Source organism: Pelophylax lessonae, assembly GCF_965119305.1.
Source record: "Pelophylax lessonae genome assembly, chromosome: 1".
Classification (NCBI taxonomy): domain Eukaryota; kingdom Metazoa; phylum Chordata; class Amphibia; order Anura; family Ranidae; genus Pelophylax; species Pelophylax lessonae.
In genome coordinates this window covers 174,791,970-174,818,708 of record NC_138768.1, presented here as the reverse complement: position 1 = coordinate 174,818,708, position 26,739 = coordinate 174,791,970, and the positions used below count along the sequence as shown (strand labels likewise).

Here is a 26,739-nt window from a genome sequence, read left to right as displayed (position 1 = left end):
TGAAGAGAATGCACACCTCCCAACTGGGTACTGCTCACGACACCCTGGAGTAGAGACCGTGCACCCCCTGACTAGGGGTCTGTCATCCCCCGGAGGAGAAGCTACACACCCCAAACCGAAGTACTTGGCTCAGTGTCCAAGTGAGGAGCCAGTAGCCGCTGTGCCTAGGGATATATCATATGGCTTCAAAGGACAGTCTCCGTCTCCACCTGGATGTCTGACTCACACATTTGCAACAGTACCAGCACCTTCCTGTTCTGATAGTAAGAAACTACATTCTCCTGGGAGATGTCTGCTTACTGGGGATCCAGCACTGGCCTGTACAGAGCAACATGCTCACTGCCTGCCTGGAAATATGTCGAAGCAGGTTCCCCCTGGACATCTGGCTACCCAGTATGTGCAAGACCAGGAACCCCACTGTTCAGGGATAAAGACACTACAATGCCAAGGGGAAGGCAATGTTACTGAGGATTCTGTATTATGGTACACAGGACAGCTCACTAGGGACCCAGTGACCCTCTGCAAAAAGTTACAGTATAAACCTGTTAATGAGGAGCCTTTGCATCTCTGTTCAGAGGATCATAAACAACCATGTGAAAATGATTGTTGCAATAACAAGATATCCAGCTGCTCCACTATAGGCCATGACCATGTACCATCCTCGCTGGCCAGTCCTTCACATGTTGAGATGCCTTCTTTAGGTTGTATCCAAGCAGCTCCTTCTCTGTCTCCTAAGGTGGAAGGGGAAATATTGGTGCCTTGTGAACCATTGCATATTAACCAACTTCCTCCATCCCTGCTATTGAAGGTGAGGAAAGATGGACAGTTGAAGGTTCTCTGGAATATTGCATTGTTTATATTCACTATATACATATTTATTATTTACGCAGGAGTTTGCTGGCCTGGCCACAAGGTTGTCCATATCCTGTACTTGTATAACGTTTGTGCAATGTTTACATGCGATCAGCATACATGGAAACTATGGGCTACCAGAACTGCTCAGGGCTGCCATATAAATATCAACAATGTGATAAGAATAACCACTTGATCTCCGGAAGATTTACCCCCTTCATGACCAGGCTATTTGTTGCGATGCGGCACTGCGTTACTTTAATTGACAATTGTGCGGTCATGCAATGATGTACCCAAATTAAATTTGTAATTTTTTCTCCCCACAAATATAGCTTTCTTCTGGTGGTATTTGATCACCCCTGGGTTTTTATATGCATTTTTGCACTATAAACAAAAAAAGACAGACCATTTTGAAAATAATATATATATTTTTTACTCTCAGCTATAAAACATAGCCAATAAAAAAAAAAAAATAAAAAAAAAATCTAATTTCTTTAAAGATATAGGGCCAATATGTGTTTTACTACAAATTTTCAGTAAAAAGCGTATATTGATTGGTTTGTGCAAAAGTTGTAGTATCTGCAAAGTATGGGATATATATACTGGAATTTGAAAAAAAAAAAATGTAAGACTAGTAATAGCAGCGATCAGCAACGTATAGCTGGACTGTGATTTTGTTGCGGATAGTTTGACACAAACTCACACTTTGTGAGAACCAGTGGCACTAATACAGTAATCAGTGCTAAAATTATGCACTGTCACTGTACTAATGACACTGGGGGGTTAAACATCTAAGGCGATCAAAGGGTTAAATGTGTGCCTAACCAGTGTGTTTGTGTACTCTTTGTGCTGTTTTTTATTTCCTGATTTGCTGGGAAAGGAAATCCATTAGTCGGATCCATAAATATTGGGACATCGACACAATTCTAATCTTTTTGGTCTTATATTGGATTTGAAATGAAACAAACAACAAGATGTGTTTTAACTGCAGACTAGAGCTCTGCGCAGGACTGTTTTATTAAACCCACACCCGCCCGCACCTGCTAATGTATGACCAGGACCGCCGCACCCGCAATGTTTGTGTCCACTCCTGCGGTTTTTCCCTATACTCGCCGTATAAGACTACCCTCTCTTCTGAGGCAACACCATTTCATAACATCAGTGGAGCCATCACGTCCCTATTAAATATTTTAGCCCACTGGATGTGCCCTAATATGTACTGTAGCTTCTGCTACATACAGAACTTCTCTATTATTAATAGTTTAGCCCGCTGGATGTGTATACAGTAAGCTTTGGCTACTTGCAGAATGTCCCTGTGCTGTAATACTCCGTGTACCACAGTGAGCCAATCACGGCAAGCTCTGTATTCTGTTATTGCATACAAAGCCTGCTTGGATTGGCAAAGGTTGTATAAGCCCGCCTCTCTGACTCAGCCAATCCGAGCAGGCTTTGTATGCATTAATAGAATACACCGCTTGCCGTAATTGGCTCAGCACGGTACATGGAGTATTGCAGCACAGGGACGGTCTGTAAGTTGCCCAAGGGTCTGTATACACATCCAGCGGGCTAACATTTTTAATAGGGATGTTCTGTAACTAGCTGAAGCTACAGTACCTGGCGTATAAGACGACCCCCAATTTTTGCGATCTTTTTTTTATTATAAAAAAAAGTTGTCTTATACGCCGGAAAATACGCTCCACCAAATTGCACCGTTCCCCGCGGGTCTCTGCAAAATGTTTTTACCGCCCACTCCTGCCCGCAGCAGAGGTAAAACCGCCGGCTCCTGCAAGATTTGCATTGGGTCCCGCAGGAGCCCAAACCCAATGCAGCCCTCTACTGCAGACTTTCAGGTTTAATTTGAGGGTACTTGCATCCAAATCAGGTGAAAGGTGTAGAAATTACAACAGTTTGTATATGTGCCTCCCACTTTTTAATGGACCAAAAGTAATGGGACAATTGGCTGCTCACCTATTCCATGGCCAGGTGTGTGTTATTCCCTCATTATCCCATTTACAAGGAGCAGATAAAAGGTCCAGAGTTCATTTCAAGTGTGCTATTTGCATTTGTAATCTGTTGCTGTCAATTCTCAATATGAGATTCAAAGAGCTGTCACTATCAGTGAAGCAAGCCATCATTGGGCTGAAAAAACAAACCCATCAGAGAGATAGCAAAAACATTAGGTGTGGCCAAATCAACTGTTTGGAACATCTTTAAAAAGAGAGAACACACCGGTGAGCTCAGCAACACCAAAAGACCTGGAAGACCATGGAAAACAACTGTGGTGGATGACCGAAGAATTCTTTCCCTGGTGAAGAAAACACCCTTCACAACAGTTGGCCAGATCACTCTTGAGGAGGTAGGTGTATGTGTGTCAAAGTGAACAATCAAGAGAAGACTTCACCAGAGTGAATACAGAGGGTTCACCACAAGATGTAAACCATTGGTGAGCCTCAAAAACAGGAAGGCCAGATTGGAGTTTGCCAAACAACATCTAAAAAAGCCTTCACAGTTCTGGAACAACATCCTATGGACATATGAGACCAAGATCAACTTGTACCAGAGTGATGGGAAGAGAAGAGTATGGAGAAGGAAAGGAACTGCTCATGATCCAAAGCATACCACCTCATCAGTGAAGCATGGTGGTGGTAGTGTCATGGCGTGGGCATGTATGGCTGCCAATGGAACTGGTTCTCTTGTATTTATTAATGATGTGACTGCTGTCAAAAGCAGCAGGATGAATTCTGAAGTGTTTCAGGCAATATTATCTGCTCATATTCAGCCAAATGATTCAGAACTCATTCACAGTGCAGATGGACAATGACCCGAAGCATACTGCGTAAGCAACCAGAGTTTTTTAAGGGAAAGAAGTGGAATGTTATGCAATGGCCAAGTCAATCACCTGACCTGAATCCGATTTGAGCATGCATTTCACTTGCTGAAGACAAAACTGAAGGGAAAATGCTCCAAGAACAAGCAGGAACTGAAGACAGTTGCAGTAGAGGCCTGGCAGAGCATCACCAGGGATCAAACCCAGCGTCTAGTGATGTCTATGCGTTTCAGGCTGTAATTGACTGCAAAGGATTTGCAACCAAGTATTAAAAAGTGAAAGTTTGATTTATGATTGATAATCTGTCCCATTACTTTTGGTCCCTTAAAAAGTGGGAGGCACATATACAAACTATTGTAATTCCTACACCGTTCACCTGATTTGGATGTAAATACCCTCAAATTAAAGCTGAAAGTCTGCAGTTAAAGCACATCTTGTTTGTTTTATTTCAAATTCATTGTGGTGTGTATGGTTGTGTATAGAGCCAAAAAGGTTAGAATTGTGTCAATGTCCCAATATGACTGTACACCCCTGCTGACCAAACAGAGCTGTGCCTTGTTTATATAGGCAGAGCTATGCTCTGTTTCTCTCTCTTCACCGGTCATCCATTGACTGGCACCCACTTAACGGCTAGTGCTGTGTCTAATCAAAGCCCAGCCAGAGCGCACGTGCCCCCTACCAAGAAGTACTAGCTTATGCGGTCAACAAACAGTTAAACACAATGTGCTCATTACACACGACTGATCTTTACATAGTCCCCTGAATGAGTCATCAATGTGGCACATATGCAAGATAACCTTGCTTGATTAGGAACAGTTGAAAGCCAAGGTTATTCTGGCCATGTTCTGTTGCCACATGTATGACTTGTTCAGGGGCAGATGTAAACATGAGTCATGCATAATCAGCGGTGCTGCTACTTGCCTATACATTGCAGATATTTACATGTTGACCCTGAGAAGCATTGCTTGCCAAATCATCTTCTAGGACAGAGGTCCTCAAACTATGGCCCTCCAGTTGTTCAGGAACTACAATTCCCATCATGCCTAGTCATGTCTGTGAATGTCAGAGTTTTACAATGCCTCATGGGATGGGTAGTTCCGCAACAGCTGGAGGGCCGTTGTTTGAGGATCCCTGTTCTAGGACATCTACTTGAGATGATTGGCTCCCCCTTTAAGGAAACCCAAACCAGAAGGCAGATAAAAAGCCCTTCCTACCCCCTTGTCCTGAACTATTTGTGCTTCCTTTTGTCCTGGAGTGCACACTTTAATTTTTATGTTCTCCCTGGATCTGTTCATTGTGGCTATTGCCCCCACCTTGGTGTAGACAGGTTCCAGTGTTTGACTGTCCTCTTCTCTTTCTTACCTAAGGGCTGTCCTTGTCTACTTCAGCTGGATCTTTCCTCCCTTAGGGGCAATGCTGTGTCTGTTACCCCTGGCTGCAGCAGTTAGGGGAGGGATGAAATGCAGTTCTAGAAGAGGATACAGTGTTTTCCCCTGTGGTTGTCCCGGCCTGTTGTAGAGGACAGAGGATTGGGAACACCTAGTGCAGTCTGGAAGGACAAGGATGCTTCCCATCACATTTCTAGTGCCAAAACATGGCGACGATGGGGGCATAGAGAGTTGCACTGTACAGACACAGGGTGGCAGGGGGTTGAACTGTCAGAGTTCTGGAGAGTGTCATGACATGAAGATTTGGCATAATAGACAGATGGCTCTAGTCTCCCTTGGCTTCCATGATGAAATAGGATAGGGAATTGCCAGGACTTGAGGAGACTCATGGGTAGGAGAGATGTGGGTTTTACTTCAAGATCTGCACCTCCATATATAAGCCTGTGGCCCTTTTCACACAGATGTCATGTCATCCATTCAGTCACATTTAAAAAAACTAAAAACAAAACAAATTCCGTTTTTATCAGTTTGCACATCTGTTCAATTCAGTTTACATCAGTCTACATCCATTTTTCAATTCATTTTTTTTCTTTGTTAAAGAAACCAATCAGAGGTGACTAAAGTATAAACAGAAAATGTTTCTTGCCTAAAATTGGACATAAATGCTACAGATGTAAGCAGAGAGCATCTGTTTACATCCATTCCATTCAATTTCATTGGATCTAGACTTTGGCTGGTTCATAGACAGACATACATTGTAGTTCAGTCTGGATCTGTCTGAAAAACTGACAGACGGATCTAGACTGAATGTCAGTGTGTGAGTGAAAGGGGCCTATCGTTTGTTTTCTCATTTTCCTTGTGGCTCTAAGAGGCGGTTCACACTACTCCGACTTGTCAGATGACTAGGTCGCCTGACAAGTAGCTCCCAATGCTGTGCAATGGAACCGTTCTAATCAGAGCGACTCAAGTCACTCCGACTTAGAAAAAGGTTCCTGCACTATTTTTGTGCGAAGTCGGAGCGACTTGCATTGACTTCTAATATGAGAAGTCGTTTGCAAGCCGCAATGAAGTCGTGCTGCACGGGCGACTTTGAGAGGGAGTAGTGTGAACTGGCTCTAAGGTTACTAGTATTAAGCATGGCCTATTCCTCCTGAACAAACCTGTTAGAGTGATGGAAAAGGCTTGCAGGATCTTAAAATGAACTCGTATGTGAGAAATGTATCATGCTTATAGCAGGATCAGAATCAGTGATTTCATGATAATCATTTGAGAGGAATTTGCTTTCATCCTTCTAGGCATTCAGGTCTCTTTTATCAGATCTAAAGACCTCCACATCTTATTCTGTTTCCTAAATGAATTTAGTGACCTTAAGCCCTCGTTCACACCATGTGCAGAGAGGTCAGTTTTTTTCTGCATGTGTTCTGCAAGGGCACCAAAAAAAAATTGTTCTTTATGTGCCCTGTTCACACAACACTGGTATCGGGTACAGATTTTTTATGCACAGAATCTGCAATGTTGGACATCAACACTGTGGTGTGAATAGGGCATAAAAACTGACTGAAACGCGCATGAAAATTGAAGTAAACTCATGTCTCTGCAAGTGAAAGCTGCATGATTTTCACATTCCTTTTCATACATGTATGGTGTGAACGAGCCCTAATTCCTCTACTCCTTGAGCTGTAGACCAGGCATGTCCAACCTGCGGCCCGGGGGCCGCATGCAGCCCAGGACCGCAGGCAATGCGGCCCACTGCCCCCTGACAATTTTTTTTTTGATGGGGAGGAAGGAAGTCGAGTCAGGGGCACGGCCACAGAGCCAACCTCGGAGGGGATCATCCACTGGTTGTGTTAAATTAGTGCTGGGGGGGGGGGGCGCGGCAGCACAGGAAAGGCGCGGCGGCGTTTTATTACTTATATACCTTAACTAATAGTATACAGTGGGTACGGAAAGTATTCAGACCCCCTTAAATTTTTCACTCTTTGTTATATTGCAGCCATTTGCTAAAATCATTTAAGTTAATTCTTCTTCCTCATGAATGTACACATAGCACCCCATACTGACAGAAAAACACAGAATTGTTGACATTGTTGCAGATTTATTAAAAAAGAAAAACTGAAATATCACATGGTCCTAAGTATTCAGACCCTTTGCTCAGTATTTAGTCGAAGCCCCCTTTTGATCTAATACAGCCAGGAGTCTTTTTGGGAAAGATGCAACAAGTCTTTCACACCTGGATTTGGGGATCCTCTGCCATTCCTCCTTGCAGATCCTCTCCAGTTCTGTCAGGTTGGATGGTAAACGTTGGTGGACAGCCATTTTTAGGTCTCTCCAGAGATGCTCAATTGGGTTTAAGTCAGGGCTCTGGCTGGGCCATTCAAGAACAGTCACGGAGTTGTTGTGAAGCCACTCCTTCGTTATTTTAGCTGTGTGCTTAGGGTCATTGTCTTGTTGGAAGGTAAACCTTCGGCCCAGTCTGAGGTCCAGAGCACTCTGGAGAAGGTTTTTGTCCAGGATATCCCTGTACTTGGCCGCATTCATCTTTCCCTCGATTGCAACCAGTCGTCCTGTCCCTGCAGCTGAAAAACACCCCCACAGCATGATGATGCCACCACCATGCTTCACTGTTGGGACTGTATTGGACAGGTGATGAGCAATGCCTGGTTTTCTCCACACATACCGCTTAGAATTAAGGCCAAAAAGTTCTATTTTGGTCTCATCAGACCAGAGAATCTTATTTCTCACCATCTTGGAGTCCTTCAGGTGTTTTTTAGCAAACTCCATGCGGGCTTTCATGTGTCTTACACTGAGGAGAGGCTTCAGTCGGGCCACTCTGCCATAAAGCCCCGACTGGTGGAGGGCTGCAGTGATGGTTGACTTTCTACAACTTTCTCCCATCTCCTGACTGCATCTCTGGAGCTCAGCCACAGTGATCTTTGGGTTCTTCTTTACCTCTCTCACCAAGGCTCTTCTCCCCCGATAGCTCAGTTTGGCCGGACGGCCAGCTCTAGGAAGGGTTCTGGTCGTCCCAAACGTCTTCCATTTGAGGATTATGGAGGCCACTGTGCTCTTAGGAACCTTAAGTGCAGCAAAAATCTTTTTGTAACCTTGGCCAGATCTGTGCCTTGCCACAATTTTGTCTCTGAGCTCTTCAGGCAGTTCCTTTTTGACCTCATGATTCTCATTTGCTCTGACATGCATTGTGATCTGGAAGGTCTTATATAGACAGGTGTGTGGCTTTCCTAATCAAGTCCAATCAGTATAATCAAACACAGCTGGACTCAAATGAAGGTGTAGAACCATCTCAAGGATGATCAGAAGAAATGGAGAGCACCTGAGTTAAATATATGAGTGTCACAGCAAAGGGTCTGAATACTTAGGACCATGTGATATTTCAGTTTTTCTTTTTTAATAAATCTGCAACAGTGTCAACAATTCTGTGTTTTTCTGTCAGTATGGGGTGCTATGTGTACATTCATGAGGAAGAAGAATGAACTTAAATGATTTTAGCAAATGGCTGCAATATAACAAAGAGTGAAAAATTTAAGGGGGTCTGAATACTTTCCGTACCCACTGTATATTTTATATGCGGCCCAAGAGAATTTCTGTACACTCAATGTGGCCCAGAGAAGCCAAAAGGTTGGACACCTATGCTGTAGACTGTTATCAGGTGGTTTCAGACCTTGAGGAAGGACACAGTTCTTCTACTTTTATCTGAAGGTTATTCAGGATGAAAGAAGGAAGATGTGAGTCAGGTTATTGCAGCTAGATATTTTTTTTTTCTGGTAGGGGAAACTAAAAGAGCCTGTGAAGGCCATTTATATTTCTGATCAGATTGTGGATGCACAGCTTGTCCTGTCCTTAACCACTTGCCGACCGCTGCAAGCACATATACTGCGGCGGTCAGCCCCTCACAGGTACCGGTACGTCACTAGCCTGTGAGGCTCTGGGGACTGAGCGTGTGCTGCTGGAGGCGCGCTCCTGCACGGTCACGCCCCCCCCCCCCGCGCGTGTGAGCGGCGGACCCGATGTCCGCCGCTCACTCACTATCGTCCGTGACAGCGGGAGAAAGGCAGGCGGCTGATGTAAACAAGCCGCCTGTCATTCTCCCCTGTGTAGAAACAGTGATCATACGGTTCTACTATGTAGGACCGTTGATCATTGTTCCTGCACCTCAAGCCACAGCCAATCACAGTTAGAATCACGCCCCTAGGGACACACACCACCCCTCCCTCTCAAAAAATGTTAACCCCTTCACTACCAGTGTCATTTTACAGTAACAGTGCATATGTATAGCACTGATTACTGTAGTAATGTCAATGGTAACCCCAAAAGTGTCAAAAATGTCAGTCAAGGGTCCGATCTGTCCGCCCCAATGTCGCAGTCCCGCAAAAATAATCGCAGATCGCCGCCATTACGCGTTTAAAAAAAAACAACAAAAATGACAAAAATCTTTCCCTTAGTAAACGCGATAACTTTTGCGCAAACCAATCAAAATACGCTTTTTGCGGTTTTTTTTTTTTTTTTTACCAAACATATGTAGCATAAAACAAATTGGCCGAAAATGTTAAAAAAATTTTATTTTTACATTTTTTTTTGGGGGAATTTCATATAAAAAAAATTTGAAAAATATTGTTATTTTTGAAAAATTTACGCTCTTTTTTTGTTTATTGCGCATGATCAAAAAATCGCACAGGTGATCAAATACCACCAAAAGAAAGCTCTGTTGGTGGGGAAAAAAAGGACGTCAAATTCGTTTAGGTACAGCGTCGCACGACCGCGCAATTGTCCGTTAAATTCACGCAGTGCCGAATCGCAAAATACCCCCTGGTCAGGAAGGGGGTAAAATCTTCCGGGGCTTAAGTGGTTAATGAAGCAACCTTTTCCTTTGACAGTGAAGTAGAAGAATTGTTTGTTTAAATGTCTTAGAGTAGACACACAAAAGGTTCCCTGGTTTTAAGACCTGTGCTTTGAGGATTCTGAAGTTATTAAATATGAGATGTACCAGGGGGTTGAAGCGCCTGACATGCTTTAGCTTTTTCTCTAAGACCTGCTTTGGCTTCCACCTGTGTGGCAAGAAACCTAGATGTGTTCCTGGAGAGTTTGGGCCACCTGCTCCCCTTGGACACTCCAGCTGTTGAGATTCAGGACTCACTACCTTTTGTGGATAAGTCAGTAGCCTTTTTGGCTGATGCAGCAGTGGTATTTGTTAGTGCTACAGCTAGAACAAGGGCCTTTGTTCTGCTAGTGGGCAAATTGGCTTAAAGTGTTACTAAATCCACAACCGTAAAATCAGTCTGTATATGCAGTAAAACATGCTTGTTATAATCACTGTGGAACCCAAAGGTTAATCCTCTGCATTGTGTAAAATCTTGATCTTTTATGCACAGATCCTCCCCTTCTTGCATTCCCCCAAAACATGTCCTAATAAGACAGTTACTGGAGTCAGGCTGCACATGGTCAGTTTGGTGTGTATTGCTAGAGAGTTTTTCTTTTCTTCTTGGGAGAGTGCATGTGATCAGCACAGGGCAGTCAGCACTGTCTAGAGCTGCATGATTCTAAATAAAATAAGAATCTCCAATTTTTTTGTTTAGAATAAAGATCCCAATTCTCTCACGATTCTCTGCGTAATGTCATCTTTCACATTATACAAAAAATTGGGCTAACTGTGCTGTTTAGTTTTTTTTTTTTTTTTTTAATTGAAGTGTATTTTTCCCAAAAAATTTATTTTGAAAGACCGCTGTGCAAATACAGTTTGACAAAAAATATTGCAACAACCACAATTTTATTCTCTAGGGTCTCTGCTAAAAAATGTAAAAAAAAAAAATATATATATATATATATATATATATATGTATATGTGTATGTTCGAGGGTTCTAAGCAATTTTCTAGCAAAAATAAAATACTAATTTTAACTTGTAAGCAAGTGTCAGAAAAAGGCCTGGTCTTTGGTGGTTAAATTGCCCTCATTTGCAGACGATTTTAATTTCTTTTGATCTAAAAGGACCAAATGATACAATATTTCTTTTTATCTCTCAGCGCTGAGCAATGCTGTGATAATCTTTGCCTGCTGCCTTTTCTTTTTGACAGTTCTGAGCAGAGAACGGGTCTGCACGGGTTAAATAAATTGTGAAAATGCCGGATTAAGTTCATGAGGGAGTTGAATCGAGATCGCAATTTTAACGATTTATCGTGCAACTGTAGCACTATCCAGACAGAGGATCAGGGGTTCTGTATCCTGATAAGACAGCCAGTGCAGTATAACTCCTCCTACAAACTTTAATCGGGCATTGATATAAGTCACAAGACTGCTATATACTGCTGATGACAAAAGTAATTTAGCAGTTTATATTTGCTAAAATTGATTGCATTCCCTGTTTTCTGTGTACTGTGGGGGGCCAGATATAGTGAATGCAGGGTCCTGGGTTTAGTAACAATTTAAGGTTTGGGAAATACCATGTGATTTATCCTTGGAGGTTAAATTGTATGGCAGTAGCATACATCACATAGCCAGAGCAATGACGAATGTCGCTGTTGGCTGTCCGTATCATGTAGCTCTGAATGTTTTGTCAGACTCTCTGAGCAGAGTTTTGAGTACAGCAGGGCAACTGGGAACTGAACCCACAGGTTTTTCAAGCATATTACAAGCACATGGGGCTGCTGGGGGTGGATCTCTTCCGTTCAGCTTTGCTGGCCTTAGCATGGTGGCCATGAAGGTCATTCAGAACAAAGCACAGGTTATTATGATGATCTTTTGTGGCCAAAAGAAGTCGGTTCTCACCTTAAATGTTCCTGGCAATTTCTATGATGTGGGTTCTACGTATCCCAGCAAATCTGTTATTTCAGGGTCCGATGTTAAACCAGAATCCTCAACTCTTCCGCCTGGTGACTTGGAAACTGAGAGGAGGATTTTTTAGAGACAAGGAATGTTCAGGAAAAATGATGGATGTAGATGAGTATCAGGAAAAAAAATGATACAGTATGCAAGACCTTTTGTTCCTGGCATAGGGGGTTTAACAGGAAAATGTGTTAAATTTGCACACTTCTAGACATAGGAGGGGTCCAGAAGGGATTACCACCCTTAGGTACTGCTAGCAGCACTTTGGGTCTTCCTGGAAACTAGACTTGCTGAAGATCTTAGTATTTATCAGTTTTACAGGATGGGGTAATTCTTGGGCATAATCTTGTGTACCCTGAAGGTTATCCTCCTGACTTTCTACAGTTCTCATAAATCAACTTTTTTCAAGAGGCAATTTTCTTAAATGTCGAAATGATTTGAGTGGCTATACAGCCACTTGATTACTTCTTCAGGCGGCATAAGGAGGCCCGCGTCCTGCCATCCCCTTTACTGGGCTCTCCTATCCGAAAGCGTTCCCTAGGAAAAGTGGAAGAAACTGAAGTTCCGGCCCCTTTTCTGTGATGTTAGAAACCGCAAGCAACGAGTCCGTTTCAGTTTGTTACTGGCTTGTACAGCATCTGATCAAACTGATCTTGGTTTGATCAGATGCTTTGGAGGCTAGAGGAGGGATCTGGGGTCTAAAAAACCCCCAGATCTCCCCATAAAGAGGACCTGTCATGGCTCATGCTATCACAAGGGATGGTGTTAATACTGTACCTTGTGATAGCAATAAAGTTTAAAAAAATAAAGGTACAGTTAAATACATTTAAAAAAAAAAAAAAGAACCCCAAGCTTATGCACAAAATCAAACACATGCATAGGTCCCGCATTCATATGTAATTGGTGATTACACCACAAATGTTAAGTATCGCCGTGAAAATCAGAGCGAGAGCAATAATTCTAGTGCCAGACCTCCTGTGTAATTGGAAACTTTTTAGGTACCAGAATTTGGCACCATTCCACAGGCATATACAAAGCTTGATATGTGAGGTATCCATTTACTTCCCGTGACATCATCTTTTGTATTTTACCAATAAATTTGGCATTATATTGTGTTTGTGTTGACTAAAATTCATTAAAGTGTATTTTTGACAAAAGATTTGCGTTTGAAAAAAACGCTGTGCCGATACTTTGTGACATAAAAATTGCAACCCCCCACAATTTTATTCTCCAGAGCATCTGCTTTCAAAATAAATAATACTAAACCTATAAACATTTGGGGGTTCTAAGTCATAGTTGGCCAGGGAGGCAAGTGGTTAGTCAATATCACAGATATTAAGTGTGAAATGCAGAGCCACACACACCTAATGTCAGTCTAAGGGTAGATCATTAGAAGATCAGCCTTCTGCTTTTGTCATTTAGCTATTTACATACACTTTTGTACCTCCTGCATGCATCTCAATGTAGTGCTGTAAGGGGAATAAAGCTGGCTAAGGCCAGGTTCTAGCTGCAGCTGTGGCTCGCAGCAGGGGGTCTTGGCGAATTGGGTCCGAATTTTTGCCTGAATTTGGACCTGAAACGGAGCCAAAAACGCAGAGAGCCCTTTTCCAGTGCGGGCTACAGCCACCCCAGAGCTGTGTGAACCGGCTCCATTGAGAGCCAGTCATAGTCTCCTGTCATGTGAATTGGATGCGGGGAAACCTGCTTAAAGCGGAGTTCCACCCTAAAATAAAACTTACCTCCATCTTCATGCCCGGGGTCACCTGAAAAACAAAGGGATAATCACAATTTTTTTTTTTTACTTACCTGGTTTAGAAGAAAATATACTCCCCTAACTTCCTCTTCCTCCCCTCAGCGGCCACGGCGTTTCGTCACTTCCTGGCTTTGCAATGATTCCTGGGAGCTGAACGTCATCACTCCCAGGAATCAATGCGCCTGCATCGGCCCCGACGTCAGTTCCGGTGCAGGCGCCGTCATACCTTGCTAAACAGCTTCTGGGCATGCCCAGAAGCTGTGCAGGGATGACGCTGCGGCACCGGAAGTGATGGCGGGGCCGGTGCAGTGCATCGTGGGACCAAAGAAGATGGAAGAGGACGCAGAAGAGGATCGCGCTGGCTTCAAGTTGCCCACACCTGAGATGGCAGCGCTGGACAATACTTTTTCAAGGTAAGTATTTCTTCTAAAAGGTAAGTGCAACCCGGGACAGATCAGAGGCTATCCATTGTGGAATGCACTAGCCCTGACTGTCCCGGGGGTATTTTTATTAAAAAGTATTCCCAGGGTGGAACTCCGCTTTAAGTGTGAACCCAATCTAAAAGTAAAACACATATATGTTCATTTTGAGCTTTGCCTTCTACATTAAAAAAGTGATTTAATCTTCTGCATTGTTTAGCATGCCTATAAATAAAAAGAAAACATAAACATTGGCTAGGAATTATTGGCTCCTTTTGCTGTCAAATCCTGTGAGGAGAGTGAGGAGAGCACTGGGGGAATGTCTGAGCTGAGCTGTGAGTGTCTATGGATGCACACAGCCTGGCTCAGGAGCCTGCCCACACATGTGCCCCATAGCACACAGCTTGTTATGGGGGCACACGCTGGAGAGGAGGAATGGAGAGTGCTATTAGGAGGCTCCAGAGAAAGCGGTATTCAATCGCTCTGCAATACCATTGTATAGAGCAGATAAGTACAGTATAACATATTTATTATTTTAATTAAAAAAACTGAAGGTTTGCATTTACAAGATTATTTGACTTGCAATGTGTTTCCTGGACAGCATCAGCAGTTCACTGATTTTGTTTTTTAACTTTTGATCATGGCCCAGTAAATAGAGTATTTTTGTGGTCACCAAAAGAATCTTTAGGGAGATAGTTTTGCTGCATTGTTGCTCTTATTACTGCTTGCTGTTTAGGGTTCTGATGAGGTTTTTTAAATTGATTATATTTATTGCTGCCGTTTCCTATTTTACTGTATCTTTTACAAGTAATGAGTGTATATTAACCTAACTTTCTTTGAATAATCCGTTGTGCATGGGCAGTTTGTACATTCTAGAATTGTTTTGAGCATTTTATACAGTGTAAACCACTGATCTAATTTTATTTTCTTTACAGATTTTCTCTCTCTTGTCACTGAATGAGCGTTGTCTTTCAGCATCTCTTGTGTGCAAGTACTGGAGGGACCTTTGCTTAGACTTTCAGTTTTGGAAGCAACTGGATCTCAGCAGTCGTCAACAGGTACTTTTCAATAATTGTTTTTAAATGCAGATTAACCACTTAAGCCCCGGAAGATTTTACCCCCATCCGGACCAGGGCCTATTTTGCGATTCGGCACTGCATGACTTTAACGGACAATTGCGCGGTCGTTCGACGCTGTACCTAAACTAATTTGACGTCCTTTTTTTCCCACAAACAGAGCTTTCTTTTGGTGGTATTTGATCACCTGTGCAATTTTTACTTTTTGCGCTATAAACCAAAAACAGCGTCAATTTTGCAAAAATAACAATATTTTTCACATTTTTTTATATGAAATTCCCCCCCCAAAAAAAGTAAAAATCAAAATTTTTTGGGCCAATTTTTTTTTTTTTTTACCATATGTATGGTAAAAAAATTGCAAAAAGCGTATTTTGATTGGTTTGCGCAAAAGTTATTGCGTTTACTAACAAAGGGAAAGATTTTTGACATCTTTGTTGTTTTTTTTTTTTTAACGTGTAATGGCGGCGATCTGCGTTTTTTTTTATTTTTATTTTTTTGCGGGACTGCGACATTGCGGCGGACAGATCGGACCCTTGACTGAAATTTTTGACTCTTTTGGGGTTACCTGTGACATTTCTACAGTAATCAGTGCTATACATATGCACTGTTTCTGTAAAATTACACTGGCAGTGAAGGGGTTAACTTTTTTTTTGAGAGGGAGGGGTTATGTGTATCCCTAGGGGCGTGATTCTAACTGTGATTGGCTGTGGCTTGAGGTGTAGGAACAGTGATCAACGGTCCTACATAGTAGAACCGTATGATCACTGTTTCTACACAGGGGAGAATGACAGGCAGCTTGTTTACATCAGCGGCCTGCCTTTCTCCCTCTCCACCCGACGATCGCAGAGTGACCAGCGGACATCGGGTTCGCCGGTCACACGTGTGGGGGGGTCCGTGACCACGCGGGAGCGCGCCTCTGGCGGCGCGCGCTCGCTCCCTAGACCTTCACAGGCTAGCGACGTATCCCTACGTCACTCTGCCTGTGAGGGGCTGACCGCCAACGTAAATAGTCGTGCGGCGGTCGGCAAGTGGTTAATATAATTGCAGTTTTAATAAAGCAGTCAATAATATTAATAATAATAATGATCATGTTTTATCTACCTGCTTTGTGCAATGGTTTTGCATAGAGCAGCTGTGACCCTCCTCTTCTTGGATTGAGCTAGGACTCCGATAAGTATTTAGGTGGAGCATGGGGGAGTTGATCATGGAAGATTTTTTACTATAACGCAGAGAATGCCCTTGAAATTTACAACCACATTAAGTTCACTGTTTGCAGTTTTAATAACTACTGTAAAGCTTCTCTTAAACTCAGTAGAATGCCAACATATTTTTTTCTTTAGATTGTATGTTAGTACCTTGCAAACATGTACTGTATGTATAAGCTAGTGTAAGTATAGATAATACCCATCTACTACTTGCAGGCATTGAGATATTGACTCCCACACTGGATGATATGTCTTAGGGGCCTGTTCAGACTGCCCGCATAGTAAACCAAAAGGCTTCCTCAGGCGGGTGAATGTACCTGTACACACCCTTTCACTTAACAGCAGATATCATTGAGTAAAGGCATAGCTGATTGGAGCTGCTCTGTGCCATTTCATTGCTGTGATGACAGCGATCACAGAAGTTACCAATGTCAATAGTGTGATACTGTTTACATTTGTGAACCCCTCCTCTTCCAATGAAGGTATGGAACAAGATTTTTTTTTTTTTTTAACTTTGCAAGAGTGTTTTATTAAATAAAAAAAAAAAAAATGTCTGAACAAAGTGTCCCAGAGTATACATACTTCAAAAAGCAAGCTTATACATTAGCATTACCGTAAAAGCAATTTCTCTGATGTTCATTGATGAACACTGCTCCTGATATTTTTAACAATTGAGTTATACTGCCCCCTACAGGAGTAGGACACTAGGCAGAAAAAAAGTCTGGCTACGCCTATGGGCAGTTCCAGGGGATATACTCCCTCTCTCTGCTACAGGTACTCAGTTTTGTTACAAGCAGTGTCAGAGAAAATACAACTCCACAGAGGGGTGGGTGCTGTGTCTGTCAATAAACATCAGAGAAATGGATTTTACGGTAAGTCAAAAATCCAATTTTTCTCTTTTGTTCATTAACAAACACAGCTCCTAATATTAACCACTTAAGCCCCGAAAGATTTTACCTCCTTCCTGACCAGGCTATATTTTGCGATTCGGCACTGCGTGACTTTAACGGACAATTGCGCGGTCGTGCAATGCTGTACCCAAATGCAATTGACGTCCTTTTTTTCCCACAAACAAAGCTTTCTTTTGGTGGTATGTGATCACCTGTGCGATTTTTTTTTTTTTTTTTTTTGATCATGCGCTATAAACAAAAAAAGAGCGACAATTTTGCAAAAATAACAATATTTTTCACATTTTTTATATGAAATTCCCCCCAAAAAAATTAAAAATCAAAATTTTTTAACATTTTAGGCCAATTTGTTTTCTGCTACATATGTTTGGTAAAGATTTTTGTGATTTTTGTTTTTTTCTTTTTAACGAGTAATGGCGGCGATCTGTGATTTTTTTTTTTTTTTTTGCGGTACTGCGACATTACGGTGGACAGATCGGACCCTTGACTGACATTTTTGACACTTTTGGGGGTACCAGTGACATTACTACAGTAATCAGTGCTATACATATGCACTGTTACTGTAAAAATGACACTGGGAGGGAAGGGGTTAACCTTATTGGAGAGGGAGGGGTTAAGTGTGTCCCTAGGAGCATGTTTCTTACTGTGATTGGATGTGGCTTTGTGTGTACCAGCACAGATCAACCGTCCTACATAGCAGGACCGAGTGATCAGTTCTTTTACACAGGGGAGAGTGACAGGCGGCTTTGTTTACATTAGCCGCCTGCCTTTCTCCCTCTCCACTCGACGATCGCGAGTGACCGGCGGACCCGGACGCGCCGGCTTCTTCGGGTACGAGCGGGAGCGCGCCCCCGGCGGCGCGCGCTCGCCCCCTATTCGCTCTCAGGCTAGTGACGTACCGGTACGTCACTTTGCTTGGGAGGGGCTGACCGACGCGGTATATAGTCGGGCGGCTTTTCGGCAAGTGGTTAACCATTGGGACGTCCCAAAGCAGTATTAAACATGAGGGGTGGGAACAGCAAAAAATTCCCAAGTCTAAAAACCGGGCAACAGGGGGCTCAACCAAAAAAAACTGGAGCCCACCTGAAAAAACAATACACCCTCAAAGAGGGTCAAATCCTCTAAACAGCAGCCTACAAAACCTTGCAACCAAAAGAGACATCTGCAGATGCCAACACATTCACTTTTATAGAACTTGAAAATGTGCACCGATGACCAGGTGGCCGCCTTGCAAACCTGCGTCACTGACGCCTGATGATGGAAGGCCCAGGAGGCACTGAGCGCCCAAGTAGAGTGTGCCTTGATAGGGAAAAGAGGAACCTGACCCCTGATGGAATAGGCCTGAATTACTGTCTGTATGATCCATCTGGGAATGGTTGCAGAGGAAGCGGACAACCCTGTCCGAAACCCATCTGTAAGCACAAATCGTGAGTCTTGACTTCCTTCAAGACTCCATAGCTGGCAGGTACACCCTAATTGCCCCAACCACATCCAAGGCATGCAAGGCAATTTCCTTAGGATGTTTTGGCCTGGGACACAGGGAAAGCAACACAGTGTCTTTATTCAAATTGAAATCGGAGACAACCTTTGGAAGGAATGACGGACAGGGGCGAAGAACCACCTTATCTCTGTGAGCCACCAAGTAAAGTGAAGGACAGGATAACGCCACCAGTTAACACAATGTCTTCATTCCCACCTTCTGAGACAGCGTAAACAAGGGAATCACTTGAAGAATCTCAAAGGTAAACTTCTGGAGGACCGAAAGCACCAAATTGAGGTCCCAAGGCAGCAATGGAGACTGCACTGGAGGATCCAAATGGCTAAAACTCTGAAGAAATGTACACATCGGAGTGTTTGGCCAAGGGTCGTTGAAAAAAGACTGCTAAAGCGGAAGCCTGTCCTTTAATGGTACTTAAGGCAAATTTCTGTTCAACCCCCCCCCCATGAAGGAACGTCCAAGATCTGAGCCACCGAGAAGGAGCAAGGATGAACCCCAAGGAACTCACACCATGCGATGTACGTCTTCCACATATGATGGTAGATCTTCCTAGAAGTAGATTTCCTAGCTTTTAACAGTTTTGGAATCACTGATTCAGACCAACCCCTATCCTTCAGTACCTGGCTTTCAACAGCTAAGCCGTCAAAACCTGTGACTGTAAAGCAGGGTGGAAGATTGGCCCTTGGGACAGCAGATCCTCCCTGAGAGCAAGCTTCCAAAGAACGTCGGCGACCAGCCGCACCAGATCGCCGTACCAAGCCTGGCGAGGCTAGTCTGGGGCCACTAAGATGACTGGAATCCCTTCTGCCTTGATCCTGCGTAGAAGTCTTTGCAGAAGCGAAGGCGTAATTCAGACACGGGGCTACCAGCGCGTCTGTGGCGTCCGCCAGAGGATCTCGTGACCGTGTCGTGAACCTCTGCACCTTTTTGTTGAGCTGAGATGCTAAAAGATCCACCTCGGGGGTGCCCCTCCGGATGAAGAGACCCTTTCCCCTGGTCCAATGCCTGTCGACTGAGGTAATCCGCCTGCCACTTTACCATTCCGGGAATGTGTATGGCAGAAAGGGCTAGAACGAACGTTCTACCCACCTGAGAATGCTGGCTACCTCCAGAGCTGCCACTCTGGTGCCCCCTATGCTGGGGCATTGTCCTAATGCACCCTGGACATCCTTGGATATGATCCATCCAATGTTCCAGGCACAGTCTGATGACTCGAAGTTCCAGGATATTGATCGGTAGTCCGGACTCTTCCAGGGTTCAGACCCCATCATGGCACTGTCATGTACTCGCCCACTCTTGGACGCCCGCGGCGTCCTCGCAGCACTCGCCGCTCTCAGAGACCGCTTTCCCGTGTCTGCGGCGGTTCCCTCTGTCCCTCTCGTCGCTGAGGCAGAGGTGTTCTGCACAAGGAGGAGGTAGAGGGCTGCATATCTGGTAGGGGAAGGAAGGTCAGGGACTATGGTGCAAATCAAGATGGCGTCGGGTCCCTGACTTCTCTTTATAGCTCCTGTGTTCCCCACCTACTGGTGGGAGGTGGTCGATCATGTGATTCTGGCTCCCTCTTTAAACTAAGCACGCCTTTCAGTCAGTGCTTGGTTATTTTCCTTGCTCTCGTATACCTGCCTTTTGTCCTGTTTCTCAGCTTGTGTTCCTGGTTCTTGACCCTTGATCTTCTGTTTAAATCTCCATGGCTGCCGCCTGACCTGACTCAGGCTTTATCAACTTCTTCTCTTGCCAGCCGCATGCCCTGACTTCAGATTGATTGACTTCGCTTTCTGCTTCTTCCCATTAAAGGCCTCCGTGCCACCACAGACCCTCGGGACCCTGTCTGCACTTCCAGGTGCTCCTGGGGGTCGTGATTGGAGTGCTGTTCTGCAATTGGGTTCTGCCACTGCTGCAAGATCCCAGGAGGGTTGTGACACCCCCTAAGCAGAATTTCTGGATAGAACGCCTCCCCACCCCGACAGGCTGGCATCCATGGTGACCATCGTTCAATACAAGGGGAGGAAGGGTTTGCCCTGCCGAAGAACCAGGACACCAGATCAGGGACCCTTTTGCACACCGGCTCAGCTGGATTTGGTTGTGCAGAGTCTGAAGTTTTGTCCCATTTGATCAGAATCTCCCTTGCATGGACCTCGTCTGTAACCGTGCAGTTGGGACTGTCTCAAAGATAGACACCATCAGGCCCAGCACTCGCATGTAAGTCTGGAGGAATGACCATCTGCTGGACATCAGGAGGTGAATAGCAGCCTGCAATTTCTGGGGTTTGTCCAGAGGAAGGAGTACTCTGGCTGAGTCCAGAGTCAGACCCAGATAGTCTAGTTTTGTGGAAGGAACCAAGGCTGACTTCTGAAGATAAAGAATCCTGCCATATTTCCTCAGGGACTGTATGGAGATCTCCAGGTTTTCCACCAGTGCAGGAGGAGACTCTGCTCGCAGAAGAAAGTCATCCAGGTAGCCCAGGACCGCAGTCCCGTTGATGTAACAATGCTAGCACCGGGGCCAACACTTTCGTAAAGACCCGAGGAGCAGAGGCGAGATCAAAGGGTAATGCCACAAACTGATAATGCTCCTCTGCCACGGCAAAGCGGAGGAAGCGTTGGTGACCAACACATATTGGAATGTGAAGGTAAGCGTCCTTGATGTCGATCGGGGCAAGAAAATCCCCCTAATGCAGGCAAGCCACCACCATGCGAACAGACTCCATTCTGAACTTCTTCACCTGCACAAGCATTTCAGCACCTTGAGATCCAGGATTGGATGCACCTTGCTTTCCTTTCTGGGGACTGTAAACGGGTTTGAGAAAAACCCCTGAAAAAGTTCAGAAGTCGGCCAATCACCCCTTGAAGTAAATGGTCTTGCACTGCCCCAAAGAGAGTCTGTAAGCAGACCGGGGACCGTCGCACGTTGGAAGGAAGGAACCTTTCTGGAGGGTAAGAACTAAACTGAATCTTGCAGCCGAACCGTATGACTTTGTGGGCCCACTTGTCTTGTATCGGGGAAGTCCATGTGTCCAGGAACCAGCGAAGACGTCCCCCCCACCCCAGATACGGGTGAGGGTGCACCTTCAAGCTGAAGAAGCTTTGTCCTCGGGTCTTGGATCCTCCAAAAGAGGCCCTGAAGGGCTTCGATCCCTTGTCAGTCGACTCTGAGGGACGAAAAAAAAAATCATTCTCTGAGCTGAGAAGGAGGGCCCATGTCTATGATGAGGGTCCTTGGCCTTAGTAGCCTGGTTTTAGTTTTAGAAGTCTGGTCCGCAGACCAGCATTTGAGTCAAAAGACAGGCCGAAGGACCACTAGGAGAGCCACATCCAAAGAGGCAACACAGATAAACTGCAGCCCCTGGACCAGCTGGTCCGCCAGCTCAGCAAAGGCAGAGGGGGAGCTTTTGTCCTATCAGGTCATGGCATAAAAGCTTAGCCCACTCAGTCAGGGTCTGCGACACCAGGGCAATGGTGAATATCTACCTTAGTGCTGAACCAGCCAGGGTGTACATATTACGGGCCACAGCCTCTGCCTTTCCTTCAGTTGGGTCCTTAAAGGCCGGGGACTCTTCAACCGGAATCATGGTTTCCTTGTTCAATCTGGAAACCGGAGAGTCCACCACCAGTGGAACAGTCCACTTCTTAAAAAGGGACTCCTTATAGGGGTATTGCCTAGCAAAGTGCTTAGGGACCCCAAGGGGAAGCTTTGGTTGTCCCCACTCTGTAGTGACAATTCTGTCAAAATAGGAGGGAAAAGGTTACACCTTTGCTGCTCTGAATGGCTTGTGAGTGCCAAAGGGGACCTTCACCTCGGCTGCAGCTGCATCCTCCATCTTTAAGGTGTAATGCACAGATACAATCGGTGTGTCCCCCAGCTCCTTTTCGTGCACGGTTGCAGAAGTGGAAGTGGAGGAATCCTCCTATCTGAGGATTCGGGGCGCGTTTTCCAGACCCATGTAGGATGATCAATGTCCACGGTGGCCGAAATACATTCAGGATCTGAGGGGACAGATTAGGCAGGGGAAGGCGAGGGGCACTTTTTTGCCAGGCTGTCGCTCAAAAGCCAACTCCACCCGGGACCCAAAGAACTCTAGGACCCGTCAGTGCATCGATGGATGGTTGGGACCCGGAGGACCCCGTGGCCTCAGAGAGGGGATAAGATGGGGAGATGTGCTCTAAAAGAGTCCATGAGTCACCAGGGGGACCCCACAAAAAAAACACTACTAAGGGACACCCCCACCACTCTGGTAGCACACCCGGTTGCCCATCACAGAGCCCCAACCAATCCTCAGCAGAGAGGGAGAGGACCCCACCAGACTCACCACCCCACAGAAACCAGGCACCGCAGCCACCAGGACAATCTGCACTGCGATCAGGAAAGGAAATGATCCAGGAGTCAGCACCAGGGGATGAGGAGAGGGGCTGCCACCGCCAAAATTGTCGCCCATAGGGCTCAACTGTCATGGCTGCTGCTGTTTTCTATGGCAAACCACTGCAAAATGGCCACCGAACTACACAAACATGGCCGTCATGCATTGCAGCACAAAGGCTTCAAGAAAATGGTGGCACCACGAGGCTCCCAGGGACCCAGGAGGGATCCCTAGGCCTTAGGGCAACCTCCCCCACACAGCCGATCGTCCAGTCACCGGCAGTGCACCCCACCTCCGTTGCCAGCATAGCGCCCTAAACCCACCCCAGGAGGTGTACCAGACAACCCACACAGCCCCAGCATTAGGCACCCTCCTCGACTAACGGAAAGGAGGGTAACCCGGGGGTCCAATCGTCCCAATGAGGGGGTCCACGTCCACCTTAAAACCCTCCAGTGGGAGAGGGGGATAACTACTCACCATTCCAGGAACCAAGTGGGCACTGCCCCAGACAGAACCCCTCGCCATCGAAATGGGGGGCTGTCGGCCAGGAGGAACGCTGCAACTCGGGCTGACACCCGGTCATGTGCGAACTTGCAAGGCTGTTAACTCGTAGGCCAGCCCCTATCTGGTGGGGCTATGTAATAGCCGACCTAGCATGGAGCTGAGGTCTGCGCACGCTCGCTGGCCAGACTGGGGCGACCACTGGATCTAGATTATCCAGCCCGTAGCCCAGTCTGGCAGTTTAATTGTAGTTCTCACAGGAAAAAAACAGGAGAAAAAAATATATCCAAAAGAAAAAATGTTGCCAGGACCAGAGATAGCAGCAAGGAACTAGGTCCTTACTTCTGACTAGGCAGAATACCTATAGCAGAGAAAGGGAATATACCCCCTGGGATTGCCCATGGGCATAGCTAGACATTTTTTCTGCCCAGTGTCCTACTCCTATAGGGGGCAGTATAACCCAATGGTTTAGAATATCAGGAGCTGTCTCTGTCAATGAACGAAAGCGAGAAAATGTACACAAATCCCACTTAAAGTACATTATTACACCAGCCTATAATGCCACATTCAGGGGACTCGCTCAAGGTCCTGGCAGCTTTATAATGGCAGACCTGTAAGAGCATCTTGTCTCAGTACACTATCTCATAGCACCAATATGTATATCGCCAAATCTACAAGTGCCAACCTGGGTGTGTTCAACCATCCTCTCTAAATTTTGTCAAATTTAGCCGAACAGGCCCAATTCCGGTATATAAGTTTTACATACTGTAAAGTCACCCCCCACCCCATATGTTCAATCCATGCTTGTGGTGAGGGAGGAGTCGTGACCTTCCAATTGATTAGACCAGGGCTTCCCAAACCTTTTTGGGCCGAGACTCACTTCTGAATACAGTTATTTTTCGGGACCCACTTGCTTGTAATTGAATATTGACGCTATTTTTGTTTATAGCGCAATAAAAAAAAAATCACACAGGTGAACAAATACCACCAAAAGAAAGCTCTATTTGTGGGGAAAAAAAGGACATCGATTTTATTTGGGTACAGCGTCGCACCACTGCGCAATTGTCAGTTAAAGTAACAGTGCCAAATTGCAAAAAATGGCCTGGTCATTAAGGGGGCACATCCTTGCGGTCCAGAAGTGGTTAAACCTGCAGGAGGAGCAGTGTTTTTATTTGTAAATTACTTTACTACTGCTTTAGGCCTGGTTCACATGTATGCGGGTTGGCGGTCCACATTTGCACAGGCATAGCAGCTGATTGATTTGAATGGGCTGCTATGCCCTCGTTTTCCGCAGAAAAAAGGTGCATGCAGCATTTAAAAAAAAATGCAGTGGCCAGTGAAACACATCCTGCTTTTGCACCACGCGACTTATCTGCAAGTTCCTGCACTGGCAAGCTTTCTGCGTTTTTATATACATGGGCCCAGCATTTAAAAACAAAGTTTGCGTGTGCAGAAACTGCAGGTAAGTCGCATGGTGCAAAAGCAGGATGTATTTCATGGGCCACTGCGTTTCTTTAACCTACAGTGCTACAGCATGGACCTAAATTGCTGGGAGGGCGTACATTGACATCCTCCCGTGCACGAGACTCGCCTGATCACAGATCATAGTAAAGCGGCAGTCCTCCCCCCTTATCACGTGATCAGCTGTCAGCCAATGACAGCTTATCATGTGAAGTAAACAGCAGCCGGGAATCAGCTGTTTTGAGGAGTGTGAGGAGGAAAAACAAAAACGATTGCCGGCTGCTGTCAGAGGGACATCGGTCCCGAAGAGGAGAGGGCAAATTGTGCCCACCAGTGTCACACACCAGTGCCACCTACCAGTGTCCACCAGTGTCACACACCAGTGCCCACCATTGCCACCTACCAGTGCCCACCAGTACCACCTATCAGTGCTCACTAGTGCCACCTATCAGTGCCAATAAGTGCCCCATCATAAGTGTCACCAGTGCCTATTATTGCCCATCAGTGCCACCCATCAATGCCACCTATTAGTGCTGCCCAGTGTCACCTATCAGTGCCGCCTTATCAGTGCCACCTCATCAGTGCCCAACAGTGCTGCCTATCAGCACTCAACCGTGCCACCTATCATCAGCGCCGCCTCATCAGCGCATATCAATGAAGTAGAAAAATTACCTGTTAGCAAAATTTTATAACTAACATTTTTTTTTTTTTTTTTTAATTTTCAGTCTTTTTTTGTTCAGCAAAAAATAAAAACCCCAGTAGTAATTAAATACCACCAAAAGAAAGCTCTATGTGATAAAAATGCCATATGGGTACAGGGTTGCATGACTGCACAATTGTCATTCAAATTGCGACAGTGCTGAAAGCTGAGAATTGTCCTGGGGCAGGAAGGGGGTTTGAGTGGTTAAATGCTGCATGCACCTTTTTGCAGTGGAAAACGCAGGCATAGCAGCCCATTTGAATTCATGGGCTGCAATGCCTGTGCAAATGTGGTTCGCCAACCCGCATACATAAGCCATCAAGCAGTGTCTGACCTACCTTGTGACTGGTCCTGCGCTCAGCTCCAATCCGATGGCCTGCACTCTGGTAATGGCTCCACTCAGTCCGACTCCTACCCTGAGGCGCTGCCTCCTGTACAGAACAGCGTGCACGGCAAGGGGTGGGGTCGGAGCGTCAGTGGAGCTCAAGGCCCCTCCTGCTCCTTCCTTGTAACACAGTGCACTGCCGATGCCGGGGCAGCCCTGACCCCGTTCTCAGTTAAATCCACTGGCGCCCCACTCAAACTTAGCTCGCGACCCACCAGTGGGTCACGACCCACAGTTTGGAAACTCCTGGATTAGACGTTTGTGTAGCCTAAAAAAGGACCTGGGAACAGTTTATTAATTTAACGAGTTAATTTATTAAATTCTCCAGCTGCTGTGGAGAACTGAGTAATTGCGGAGGAAGAGAATTAAGGGTCAATGTTGTGGGATTGTTTTAGCGAGCTAGTAACCACCAATGATGGGGAAGAGGTGGAGTTTAAAATGGCACTGACCACTAACGATTGCTAGATTATTTTGGGAATGGGGATGGTTTAAAATGCAACTGGCCAACGATGTTGTGTGATTGTTTTGGGGAGCTGAGAGTTTAAAGTGCCACCATTGATGGAGGGTGGTAATTTT

At 45.3% G+C, this 26,739-nt stretch overlaps 1 protein-coding gene across 1 annotated transcript in view; it reads left to right on the top strand.

Moving 5' to 3' along the window:
* The first annotated feature begins 214 nt into the window (after positions 1-214).
* FBXL17 (F-box and leucine rich repeat protein 17) overlaps positions 215-26,739 on the top strand; it is a 1,141,969-nt gene continuing 1,115,444 nt past the window's right edge. Inside the window, exons 1-2 of the mRNA XM_082263778.1 lie at positions 215-808; positions 15,011-15,133. Of these exons, the coding sequence (XP_082119904.1) occupies positions 356-808; positions 15,011-15,133 (576 nt within the window). The 5' untranslated portion in view covers positions 215-355. The remainder of the gene's footprint in view (positions 809-15,010; positions 15,134-26,739) is intronic.